Source organism: Alexandromys fortis, unplaced genomic scaffold (genome assembly GCF_014885135.2).
Source record: "Alexandromys fortis isolate MF-2015 unplaced genomic scaffold, M_Fortis_MF-2015_v1.1 scaffold_28, whole genome shotgun sequence".
Classification (NCBI taxonomy): Eukaryota; Metazoa; Chordata; class Mammalia; order Rodentia; family Cricetidae; genus Alexandromys; species Alexandromys fortis.
In genome coordinates, this window is record NW_026067901.1 from 5,023,884 (window position 1) to 5,037,965 (window position 14,082).

The window sequence follows — 14,082 nt, forward strand, 5'->3', positions numbered from 1 at the left end:
TATCTCTCTCTCTCTCTCTCTCTCTCTCTCTCTCTCTCACACACACACACACACACAAAACAAAAACAAAACAAATAAAAGATAGAAAATTCAAACACTCATAAACAAGTCTTTCTGGACTCCAAATCTACCCATTTGACTTATGCATATTATGTAACAGGCACGTGGGAAAGGATTCCTTAATCATGCATGAAGATACGGGTTAGTATACTATTATTGTTATACACATTTAATCCCACATACCACAAAACCTTCCATGAGGACTGGCAATGTAACAGACAGATGTTGTGGAATATTGGTTTAAGATGTGGTACATTTGTTTATGCTGTGGAACATTTGTTTAATGATGCAAAGATGTGCTGCATTCTTTCTGTTGCATTTGTTTAACTCTGTGAAGCTGTGTTGCTTTGCCTGTCTAAAATACCTGATTGGTCTAATAAAGAGTTGAATGGCCAGGAGATAGACAGGAGAGGGATAGGTGGGGCTGCCAGGCAGAGAGAATAAACAGGAGAAATCTAGGCCCAAGAGAAGGGGAGGAGCTAGAAAAGCAGGAGAGGAGGACACCAGGGGCCAGCCACTCAGTCAGCCACCGAGTAAGAAGAAAGATATAGAATAAAGAAAAGCAAAAAGTCCAGAAGCAAAATGTAGTTAAAGAAAAACAGGACAATTTAACTTAGAAAAGCTGGCTAGATAAAAGCCAAACTAAGTTAAAAATAATCATCCATGTATTTATTTGAGAGCACCCAAAGAGTAAAACAAAAACCCACTACAGACAGACCCTAGGTTTCACCCGAGAATGCAAAAGGGGTTGGGAAGAGCAAAGCAAAACGGAAAAAGTCTTCCTTTAAAATTATTCAAAAATATACTTTTCACACTCTTACTTTGTGTAGTAAATTCAATAACCCACAAAGATATTTTATCAAGTACCTGTTGAGGAACAAGAACAGAGCAAATATTTTATACTGTTTGCTTTGTCCTCATGCATCTCAGGCTATCCTCAAACTTGCTCTGATGACAACCTTGATGGTCCTCTGCCTGCACCTCCTATATGTTGGGATTACAGGTGTATGGTACCACACAGGACTTATACCCAGTTTAAAATCAAGACAAAATGTTCAAGTGCGAAACATAAAGTTGAAATTAAATACCTCGAACTCAGAAATCTCAGTCAAGTTATTTTCATCTGACTTCTCTGGCTTTTCATTAGCCCACTTGCTTGCAGCCTCAGCAAGTTCCTTCTCGGTTAGCCGGCTGGGTTTGTCTAACACCTACCATAAATAAAGAGACATCTTTGTTAGCATTCTTAAAGGCCTCTACACCAGGAAGCACGATGCAGTGAGATGAGTATACCCCCTTTTCACTCCTTCAAAAACATTCAGCAGAGGGCCAGACAAGATACTACATGTGTGTTCATCCCTAGCACAAGGAAGGTGAGGAAGGAGAACTGAAAGTGCCGGGCCAGCCATAGCTACATAGGAAGACACAAAACTCAGTCCAGAATCCCTTTAAATAGCAATTCCTAAAGGACACAGGGACTATACATCACTCAGAATTTCATTTATATAAAACTTCAAGACCTCATCTAATGGGCCAACGCAAAAAGCATGACAAATACATATAAATTGTATCCAGGATACAAACAACATCATATTGATTATAATTTTTATCTTTAATTATGCTCAAATGAAATAAAGTAATGGTTAAATTTTATTACAGTAAATCCTTTAAAAAGATTTATTTATTTTAATGTGTGTGGGTTTTACCTGCCTGTAAGTCTGTGCTTCGCATATGATCCTGCTGCCCCCTAAGGCTAGAACAAGGGCACAGGATCCCCTGGAATATTAGATTTACAGAGGATTGTGAACTACAAAATCAATCCTGGCCCTCTAGAAAAGCAGCCAATGCTCTTAACTACCAGACCATCTCTCCACCCCTAAGGCAAACTCTTTAACTCAAGAGAAAGGCCCAAATATGTCATCTTTATAATTTGTGATAAATCATATAAGTCATTCTTGCAAAAGAGTTTAAAGATTTAAATTTCATTGTTTTGGCATACTACTACTTTCTCTAACTGAATACAATATAACCAGAGCAAGGGCTTGGAAGCTACAGGCAGATCTCGGCATGCAGTATGGTTTAATCACCTGTTGGACGGGGCTTAATTACTTTTACAAAGCAGTTGTGAGAATAAAGATAACAGGCCTAAAAAGTATCTGTAATAATATCTTGTACTTTTTCTTTCCCATGTTCACGGCCATAAATCTACTGTACTGAGACAAATTTGGGAAGATGAGTGAGCTCATGGAAGAAGCAAAGACAAACAAAAGGTCTTTCTGGGTCGCTCTCAATCCCAATAAGGGCCTGCAGTGTGGACGAACGAGCGCAGCAGCACAGCACGGGTTATAAGGCCTTTCCTTGGAACCTTCATGGTGGCCCTCTGATTCCATCCTATTTCCTGGAAGACTTTACCAACCAGGCCCAATCGCTCCTATCTCTTAACTTTTCTAAGAGTGTATCACTGACTTAATCTTACATCAGTATGATGATTAATCTTGGTTTCCAGCTTGAAGGGATATGGTGTCAACAAAGAAAAATGCCTCTGTTGGGTCAGGTGGAGAAAGTGGTGTTCATGGGCCTTCAAACAGTAGCCCAAACATGAAGAGCTCCAAGGAAAGGGTGATGCTGCAGCTGCTGTCCTCCACAGATAGCTGAGCCCGACTTCTCTGGCCTTCCATGACAGGGTTAGTATCAACAACTGTCCAAGAATCTTTTAGGCCTTAGAACTGGTCTAGGAGCACTGAGGCACTTAGAAGCCCAGGTCCTAAGTCTCTCTAATGTGCTGCCATTTACAGACTACCCAGAAACTATCACGTAAACCAAGAGAGTGCATGCTAAACCTTTTATAATAAGTACACACTGCAATAGCTCTACCCAATACTCCAGGGAACCTTGTCTAACAACATACAGTCCCAGTGAAAACAAACCAACAAAAGAAACAAAAAAGAAAACCACCTCAGCAGTACTGGTGCACTGCCATGAATGAAGTACTTCTACAAACCAAAGAACATTCTGATAGAAATTCACCAAAGGGAGCAGGGCAGGCCTCATTACCTCAAATTAGAAAAACAAGAAACAGAACAATAGTAATTTATCTAAACTCACTAACAAACACTGAGAGAAAGTGCACATGAGCTTCATTCAGACCTGATCAAGCTCACCAAGGAACAGGAGGCCATGGGTTATTTTTATCGTGTGTGTGTGTGTGTGTGTGTGTGTGTGTGTGTACATGTGTACATACACAGCACTGTGAAAAAAACTATTTTTGCTCCAAATATACTGACTATTTTGACTTAATTATTCAGAGAAACTGCATGTCTCATAAAGCCAGGAACAACTCCAAAAAGTTGCCTGTCGTTTTATAACAAGAAATCAACAAAAGCAAAGTGAGCAGAAATTGTAAAAAGAGCCTTTTCTCTAAGATACCCGTAAACACCTAGGGAAGCTTTTCAGAAGACAGACACTTGGCCTAGAGAGGCCACCACAGTGGTCTTGAAAGATTTCCACCTGGGAAATGGGTCTGCATAATATAGTTTTGGGGACTAGAGAGATGGCTAAAATGGCCAAGAGTACACACTGCTATTACAGAGAAACTGAATTTGGTTCTTAGCACCCATGTGGTTGGCCATAATTAGCTGTAACTCCAGATCCAGAGCATGAAAACCTCTGGTCTCTGGCACTAGCACTCAAATGCACACACCTACACATGTGTGTAATTAAAAACCATAATTTTTTAAAAAGCCAAGGGAAGAAGGCAGCCAGCCATAGTCAAACCTAAACTTCCCTGCCTTTGCATACTGCAAGACACAAAATCAACTAGTGGCTGACACTTTATGTATGGCTCCCATGCACACAGTACAGCTTACACTTATTTTCTACAAATCTCTCTATTATCAGCTCACGTCACAGACCAAAATTATCAAGTCTTCAGAAGACAAAGAGAGAAAGCCTGAAACTTACCTCTGAAGTATATTCCACAGCCACTAAATAAGCTTAACTCCCTCATTCCAATCTTCTACCCATCCAGAAGGTTTTGTTTTTATCCCTTGGTTTGTTTGTCTGAAGGCAGAGTCTCAATCTGTAGCCAAAGTTAGTTCATGATTATGAAACCCCTTTGTCTCAGGCCTCAAGTGCTGGGATCACTGGCATAAGATGCCTACCCAGCTAAGGAGGTTAAAACAGTACCTACCATAAGACAGTATATTATTAGAAATGCAAAAAAAATTTTTTTTTAAAGAAAATAAAAACATATCCAAGAAAATAATCTATGTTTATAATTTTAAAAAAGAAAGTTTATGTTTTCAGGAGAGCTATAGAGCAGAACCAAGCTAATGACTTAGGAGTTCTTGTAAAATGTAAAGCAATCCTGCCACGGGAACTATTCTGTCTATCTGTTACTGAGTATGTGCACTTGATAAATTATCACACAGAACTATTTTCTAATAAACCCCGAAAAAATATACTCCCAAAGCCATAACGTTTGGGAGAAAAAGCCTTCAGTTGAGAAGGTAATTTAAAAACTCAGGACACTGATGCAGGATTAGCATGACCAGCCTGAGTTACTATGAGGTCAAGTCCAATTTTAAAACCAAATACAAATTTTTCAACGAGCTGGTTTCTATGGCTGGCAAAATATCTGTCAACCATCTGCAAGGGCAAGAACCTCAAGTCTAGCCATGCCACAGAACAGCAAAGAATAACCTGACACTTCAGAATCCTCAGATTTCTGAGGGTCCTCCAGTGATAAGATTTATCACAGAAAAATCACTTTTTCCTTTCAAGCAGAGAAACTGCTGTCCCTGTAGACCATCAGAATAACAGGGGTAACTATTCCTGCTAAAATGTCAAAAACGTTAAGAGGAAATCAAAAAGGAGAGAGCATCTGAAACAAGTTATGAACATGAGAAAGGGTAAGAGGTTGATAAAGGAAACAAAGTGAAGAGACATCAGCTCCATTGTTCCAACACGTTTTGAGAGGCCGGGAATAAAGAATCGTATATGAGGAGCAGCTCCACTTGGAGGAAATTATTTTCGCTTCTGAAGCTTCAGTCTCCTATAGAATTGAGATTTAAACCTAGCTGTGTATGGGTTTCTGTATGGGTCAGTAAAAGGTTATACTGCATAACAAGAATTGAATGGTTCTATATACATGTTAAACTTTTGCCTGTGCTCTCAATGCCCCAAATAAAAGCAAATCCTATAAATACACACCCTATCTAAATATGTAGCCCATTTGGTTATGGTGAAGAATGGCAAAGGCTACAGCAGCAAATAAAAATAGTAGCAAAACCTATGGAGAAATATCAATGAGAAAAATGATCATTTATTTTGGCCTTTGTAATATTTTCAAGTAGAGAAGACTTAAAATTCAAGCTTTCAAAGGGTTCATTAAGCATCCTGCGTACACACAATATTGTTTTACTGGTCAACCCATCATCTTCACATTGCAGTTCTACCTAACTTTAGAAAAGCAACAAACCTTGGATGAAGAGACTGCTGAAGAACTTGAGGGTGAAGTATCTCTTGATGTTTTCAAAGACTGGATGGATCTCTCTTTACCTATAACAATGGCAAGATTGAATATAGGACAAGAAACAACACAAGATGTAATTCTCTAGCTTTTGTGTTTCCAAGTAATAAGGAAAGCCACATACGTACTTTATTCTGAAAGTTCTCATCATATTACTGTAGTAGTAACATCTAAATCTACCTCTTAGTAACACCACAAAACATTAATGTAATGTGGAATGAAATAACGGCATATATGGCAGTTAGGCCACACCAAAGTCAGTTGTAAGTATGATCACAGAAATGCTGAAAAAGGCAAAAGCATACTTTAATTAGAGGTTCCACAAACTTACCTGCCACAGCTAAGCAAGCTCTAGAGAATCAGGTTTCTGAGTACCTCAGGTGGTATTAAATAATAACTCTTCCCAAGGTTCTAAAGACAGGAAGCTACTCTACACCAGTGACTCTCAGTCAAGGACAGTCTTGTCCTCCCACCCTGGCACCAGGCAATGTGTAAATCATGACCTTTTCTGCTGCTGAAAATCTTTAACATATCAAAATATAAATACCCAGAATGTTATACAGTTAGTATGTAGCTACCACAGAGCAATCGATCGGTTAAGAGACAGCCCAGAGAGTACTATACACAGGAAATTTAGCAGACACTCCTAAAACATTCACACCATTTAAAAGAATTTAGAAATCAATTAATTCAGAGCACTGATCCAGAGCCCGGTATAAGGTATGTGAACAATTGTTTTGTTTAAAATAAACCTCTATAAGATAAAATCACCATCATTTGTTATTTCAGATACTCACATAATGCTGTATGGAACCATTTTTAATAGAAACATATGCCAGAAAATATATGAACATTATTATGTAAGTAGGTTCAATAACCAAAATTTAATTACACTTAGTTTTTAACTAGCTAATTTATTTAAACTGTTTTAATATCAGTTTATAAAAATTATTAAAAGTAAGCTGTTCCTGATTTAAAAAACACCTTACTAATAACTTTCAATGTATAGTCAATTCTGTCATCTTAAGTTCTGGGAAAACTAAGAATATGAACAATACAAAGCTATTTTAGAAAGTGGCCACACAAATGTTGCTAAAGCCTAGAAAGTGGAGAGAGCCCAGAGAGCAGGCAGGAGCAGAAGCAGACACCAAGTCACCTGCAGAGTGCAGCAAAGCTAGCTTTACTCAGAGGCTCCACAGCTTCCTGCCACAGCTAGGCAAGCCCTAGAGAAGCAGGCTTCTAACCACCTTGTATTAAACAGCTTTGCCAGGGTACTGAAGACAAGAAGCCACATTATCCCAGTGGCTCTCAGCCAGGGAAAGTTTGTCCTTCCCACCCTGACACTGGGCAATGTGTAAAGAAATTCTGATTGTTTTCTGTGAGAGAATACCACTGTCATAGACAACTGCAGGCCTAAGACAATATGAGAGAGTTCTATGGGGGACAGCCCCATCCATCATCCTTAACAGAATCATCCAGCTTCAATAATGCAAAGGCTCAGTGAGAAACCCCTACCCTAAGTTTAGTACCCCAATTCTGAAGTTTCAACAATTTTTTTTTTTTTTTTTGTAAAAGACAGAACCTAGATTCTTGTGGTAGCATAAGTTCCAGGCCACCCAAGGCTGACCAGTGAGGCCCTATTTTTAAAATACACAAATTACTTGGATAGGAGGACCCTGATACAATCATCATGACATTCTCCAACAGCCAAGAACATAAATTTAAGTCATTCCTTACTGTGTTTCCAATGCATGTGGCAAACTGTATACTGCATTGTAAAGTCTGTCCTAGTACCCAAAGCTCCTAGAGTAGTGGTTCTAAACCTGGGGGTCACACCCTCTTTAGGGGTCACATATCAGATGTCCTCCATACCATATTTACATTACGACTCAGAGCAGCAGTAAAATTAGTTACAAAGTAGCAACGAAATGTTTTTATGGTTGGGGGTCACATGAGGACAGTAGTAATGGGTCACAGCATTAGAAAGCTCAACAGCCACTATCCTAGAGGAACAAGTATCATGACTTTTTATAGTAGCTCTGGTCTACATAACCTATAGACTTAAGAACACAAGTAGGCACTCAAAGTTAAATAGAAAGCCAACTTATTTTTTTACACTTAGTTACTAAATAAAGGCATAATTATATGTTGGGTAATGAGTTGTATATGAGTCCGTCATTAGGGAAGAACATCTCCCTCAAACTCAAACACAGCACACTGTAAAACTAAAAACTGAAACTGGAAAACTCTGATTTGGGGTCAAAGAAGGGTATCGGAGACATATATCTATGACATTCTACCCAGATAAAGGAGATAAACATATACCCTTTGTCCTCTTCCTTGAGAGTTAATTCAATGGGCTTGTCAATCACTTGTGCAGGAAAACACCCTTCTGGGCAAACTGTCTGTTCTAGAGACCTTAGAAATAGTAGAAAGACATTTAAATATAGATAGACGGTTCCTTTGGTCACTGGCCATTCTCACCCTTCAAGCATCTTCCAGTTCTGAAATAAACACCATCTGTTCTCTAATATGCTATATTCTGTGTGGCTCATCTAAACTGTTTTCAAGATCACAGGGATAGGGGAGCCCAGAGAGGGCCAAAGCAAAATCCTAGTGCCAATTATATATTCAATTTTAGCATGCATTAGCGAGAACACAGGGAAAAACCAGCAACAACACACAGAGAAAAGATGACAACTCAACAGCTGTCAATCTCAAGATTTGCTTCACAAACAGGATATTGCTAGTGTAGCTAGGCCAGGTATGATCCCAAGTGTAGCCCAAGAATCTTTCCTGATTTCAGATGCTCAGGGTTAACATAAGCAGACATCAATCAATCTTCATATGCAGAAGCAAAGGATTGCCGAAGGAAAAGAAATGGTTTCTCAGAAACACTCATTTATACCTGTTTCATAAATGAGTGGACAAGCAAGAAGCAAGAGACAAAGACAAACAAAGACGACAGCAAAAACTGCAAAGTAAGTAGAATCTCTAACTCCCACTGCCAACAGACTCATTATTCTATAGGCTCTACCCTCCTGTGGCAGGTAAGAATGGCTGGTCAAGACAACCAACTACCTGGCTATATTGCTAGTGACAGTGTATTTGAAAGAGCAGTAAGATACTTTCCCCCATTTCAATAATGTCTCAAATCAAACTTCCCACCCTTTCAAAATTCCAGATCAAAACCTACTTCCAAACTCACCTCTTCCTGGATTTGCTGCATTCTGCCGTTTGTAGGAAGCACCGACACGCGTGGACTCTAGGGAAAGGTGGCAGGAGGAATTAACACCAGCACCTCTGTGCCAGGGAGGAGCAGGTAACACCCCAGAAGTAGGAGGAAAGAGAAGAGCTACTTCTGAGCACTTGCTGGTGACCCTAACCACCTCCAACCCACATCAAGCTGAGCTGTGCGAGCAGCTGTACTGAGGAGAAACCAAAGTAGAACAGGAAAGAACCAGACGTTCTGCATACTGCAGTGATCACTCAGAAAACTATCAGACACCTGATGGTTCCTAAAAAAAGTCTTTTTACAGAAGAAATGTATAGTTACCTAGAATAACAGCAGATGCAAACAGGGCTTTGTATGAGCCCCCTTAACCTACCTAAAAATGAGTCTAGTAAAAATATCTTACTACAGGAAAGGGGACTAGAGTCTAGCACACCACTGAGACACTCACAGGCTGTTAACCTATTCTGAGAGCAACTCAGACCTCACCTGTGACTGTGTGTAACAAGAAAAGATTTCTTTTCCATATGTCCAACCATTCAAATGCCACAGCTTGCTAACATCTCCCCACCAGAAACCAGTAACATGCGTTCAGAAATTCTTTAAGTTCAACTATCTGACCCTTCCCATGTGGAAACAAAACAAATTGCATGTCCTCTTGCAGGTCTCTCTGCTGACCTGTTTCCTGTCAGTTTGTTTCTCAATTGTAAACTATCAGAGAACACAGAAGGAAACGATTGTAATTCCTCTATCATGTTCACTAAGTGGAAGAGTGAGAACCAGTTAAGGATGAAAGGCTATATAAAAACATTATGTGCATAAGTAGCAACATTTGTTCATACAAAAACTATAAGGTTCGCATTCAAAGATGTGGTACAAATCACATTAGGTGGGGGAGGACGGGTGTAGTTAGGCCGCTGGAAGGGAAATCACCATTAATAATAAAACACAATACCAGGGAAGTTTTCTGACTTGTCCAAGAATAGATTTACCAATACTCTAATATTGCAACAACTAAAACTTAACTGATTCCCTTCACAAAGTCTCTCATACATGGATTTTTCTCAGATACAAATTTACAGCTACCACCTTGGTTGACCCCTTCACTATGCTATATTCAGAATATGAAAACATTGTAGATTCTTATAGAGACAAAAAAGACCAAAATTAAAGGGTCCCAAATAATCCTCTACCATCTAATGATCAGATCATAGCTGCCTGATGCCTAATGCAACAAACTGTTATGAAAGCCCTAATAACTAAGCTTCTCCCCAAATGCCCTGTATTGTAATAGAAACAACTCCATAATAACAGGGTCTTGTACTTGCCATCTATCAAATGGTCCAGAAGGCAAGGCTAGTAGCTTCTCTTCACCACTACAGAATGATTCTCCTTTAGCACAACCACTGCACTCCTGTCCACAACCTTACTAAAACTCCTATCAGCTCTGGTCTGAAAAAATATCCTTTCTTCTTGGTGTTTCTCACCCAGCAGAATACTTCGGTGGGCGAGCTGAGGAGTGCACCCCATGCTCCCTTGGCATCTCCTGACTGGGCTGTGGTGGCAGGGGGAGCATCTCCGCAGCAGACTCCAAGGCTTTGGGGCTCTAACTACCCATGATCTCTCTCTCACCCTCCATACATCCCTCAGAAGACCCGACAGGCTCTAAGATCAGCACTTCACAGACACCCCAGAATGGCTGCGCGCACATCTCAACATATCAAGTCAAACATCACTCCCTCTAACCTCCCAGCGGGGGCTTCTTAACAATTTTTATCAGGTCAATTTCTAGTTGAACGCTTTTCATTCGCAAGCAAATTCTTCAGATTTTGTGATATACTTCCAAAGATTGTCTCCTCTGTATCCAGGCCAATCCTGAAGGAGATTTCAAATTTCCTCCCCCTTTATTGCTATGTTTACCAAAGGGGAATGTGTAGTTTCTGGCAAACAGTTTATTTATTTGTTTGTTTGTTTGTTTTTTCAAGACAGGGTTTCTTTGTGTAGCTTTGGAGCCTGTCCTGGAACTAGCTCTTGTAGACCAGGCTGGCCTCAAACTTACAGAGATCCGCCTGACCCTGCCTCCCAAGTGCTGGGATTAAAGGCGTGCGCCACCACCGCCTGGCTTGTAAACAGATTTTTAATAATCACCAGCTTTCATTTCCAACATCAGGTAAGGAATGGATGTGCCTTTCTCAAAATTATCTCCATGCAGCCTTATGTTCTTCATCTTCCAAAAAAAAAAAAAAAAAAAGATCTAATTTAAGAGATCCCCCACTAAGCTTACACTCAAGAATCAACATTACTGACCCTTTCTTTTCCCAGTTTGCATCTTTACAATTGAGCATTACCCATATCTACAGGCGTCTCAGGCTCTTCACAGTAAGCCCTTCCTCAGACAGTCCTCATACTGGATCCAGAGGTTTGCTGACTGTCTCAGGGTATTACATGCCTGGGACAGACAAACAAGACTTAACTGACTCAAATTTTCCAGATAACTGCCTTATAGTAACCCGGGAGGATGAGTCTATCTTTAAACCCACTCACAAGACCAAAGGTCACCTGCAGCTGTGTGTGTACCAGACCAATCAGGTCCTCCTCAAGTGTCCAAATGAAGTCAGGTTAAAAGGCCTGTCACTGTGGATGTCTCTGTCTAGAATTAAGACTGTTCCACTACAATTTCAAGCAACCTGAATAGACATAAAACATATTGGCACATCAGTTTACTGCTGTACTACTCCCAAGAGCCAGAAAATGAGATCAGCCTCCACATCCATCAGAGGCAGATAAAGAAAGCACAGTACTTATGAGTAATGAAATTGTATCCAGTTGCTAAAAAAGAAATTATGACATTTGAAAGAAAACAGGTGGAATTGGAAGTCATTATGTTAAACAAAAGTATGACAGACTCCAAGAGGCAACTACCACAAAAAGTACAGAGAAAGACTATTGAGTGCTGAGCACAAAATGGGACAGCCATATCACACCCCATCCTCCCAAAGCTCAGGGATCACTGTGGAAGAGGGGGCAGAAAGACGATAGGAGTCAGAGGTTTTGGAAGATTGCTGCAAAACGTTTCCAGACAAGACAGGCCTGACACACAAAACCTGCACAAGAGCAAGCTTCTAAAACTTCAACATGGATAGAAGAGGGGCTCACAGTTGATGGCTCTGTTCCTTGATGTGGTTACAAACACAATTTGACTGCTGCCACCTTAACTTCCCTAAGGGATAGACCAAAACCTCAAACTATGAATGAAAATACACCCTGAACCCCGTTCCTCTAAGTTTATATCAGGGTATTTTATCACAAAATGAAACTAGGGCACATGACACACAGGATGCTATCAGAAGCAGTGAGCCAAAGCACACAATCAGCCATGCTGTTCACAAGGACAAACAGCTCAAAAAATAGGATACTGTGTTTCTAGGCTATGAAACACAGCAGGTAAGGTGAAGTCAATGCATTACCAATTTAAAGACATATTCAACTTGTAACTGAAATTGGTGCTATTGTAAACCAAAGAACATTTCCATTGGATCCATAGAGTAAAGTGTTTGGCACTGTGAGTGAAACTAAAAGCCGGAGACACAACTTAAATGCACTGAAGAAATATTCATCAAGTCCTGTAAGAGTTTGATGGTATTTGGTGACTCCTTGCACATAATAGCTAAGTATATACCTAATATAATCCTTCAAACAATACTCTCTTCCTGAGATAGGATTTCCTACTGAAAGCAAAGATACGTGTAATCAGAGTTACCCACTTTAACAACCACTGCTCATTCTTGACAAATCACATGAGAACAAAGGGTATTTTAGAAAATGAAAACCAGAAAGCATCATTAGAGATGATGAAGTTATGGGTTATTTCTCACAAACCACTGTGAAAAACTCAGTGCAATGCTTAACAAGCAAGGACATGCCAGGTATAGTTTAATTCAGGAGACAAACACTACAACACAGACACTGTACTGGGTCATTCTTGAACATTGAAGCTTTAAAATGAAAATACAAAGGGTCTTATAGTGACAAGAAATTCTGTGAAATAGTTACAAGATTTTAACAAGTGGGATAATCAGACTCAGATGGACAAAATTTTAATATTCTCTCTTCTCTGTGGAACCCAGATTCCTTGGTATAAAAGGAGAAAGGATACTTCAGGAAGAACAAGATGGGAGACAAAGGGAGTAGAAAAGAGTATGATCCAAGTGTGTTATATACATGAGTAAAAATGGTTTTGTATATACACTGATTTTTTTTTAAAAACTTAAGGACTTTGAAGAATGTGCGTAAGAGTGAACTTGATAGTGCTGGGGTTACGTTTCATGCTAAACAAATTATAAATGATAAAAGGGTGAGAGAACGAGGCAACCCAGGCCATCCTGCAGTGCTATCATTTAAATATGGACACTGAAAAGACTAAAGATGATGAGCTCACAGCTGCACTCAGATCAAGAGAGTCTGAGACAAACTTCAAAGCACTGAAGTCAATTTGAGGATCTGAGCATGTGCCACACTCCTACAGTCCTGGAACTCAGAGGCAGAGCTAGGAGGATAGGAGTCCCAGGCTCTTTCAGCAACACTGAAGCCAACTTGGGTTATATGAGACCCTCTCCCAAAGTAAACAAAACAAGAGAAAAATTATATGGTGAACTATAATTATAAACCTTGCCAATTCTGACAATGAGTCCAATTACACAGAACTCAAGCAGTGGAATGAGAGAGAATTGGCTCTCTCCAAGTAGTACTCTGACATCTGTACACACAGTGTGACATGTACACACACAAACAAACACACAGAGCAAATAAAAAACACACTAATACTAACAAGAAAAGTGGCTGAAGTCTGGCAAAAGATGACTCCGTCAGTAAAGTCCTTTCCTAATAAAGTTAAGGACTTGATTTAATCCGTAGTACCCTTGTATGGCAGCCAGGCACGGGACCAGGGAGATGGTTCAGCGAGAAAAGGCACTTCCAGCCATGCTTTATGACGTAAGTTCAATCCCCAAGATCCACATGATAAAGGAGAGAATTTTCAATGCTGTTTTTTGACCTCCATGCATGTGTCAAGATATGTATGCACCACCCCTATGTAAACACCCAAGAAACTAAATCCCTGTGCTCTGCTCAATTTATTTCCCACACACCAATTTCTTTGTCATTGCTCATCACTACAGACACTAAGGATGAGACAACTCCTGAGACACGGCGACTCACATATGCTCCTTTCCAAGTTCTAAAGTCAAAGTGGAGATAGGAAAAC

The 14,082-nt window shown here is 39.9% G+C and overlaps 1 protein-coding gene across 11 annotated transcripts in view; it reads right to left on the reverse strand.

Moving 5' to 3' along the window:
• Positions 1-14,082, reverse strand: part of Pphln1 (periphilin 1) — an 87,462-nt gene that overhangs the window by 26,534 nt on the left and 46,846 nt on the right. For 9 of the 11 annotated variants that reach the window (XM_050129131.1, XM_050129105.1, XM_050129075.1 and 6 more), the window contains 3 exons: positions 8,796-8,852; positions 5,537-5,616; positions 1,149-1,268 (listed from right to left, as the gene is read on the reverse strand). In XM_050129131.1, the coding sequence (XP_049985088.1) occupies positions 1,149-1,268; positions 5,537-5,616; positions 8,796-8,852 (257 nt within the window). The remainder of the gene's footprint in view (positions 1-1,148; positions 1,269-5,536; positions 5,617-8,795; positions 8,853-14,082) is intronic. The other 2 variants (XM_050129082.1, XM_050129113.1) reach the window with 1 other exon arrangement.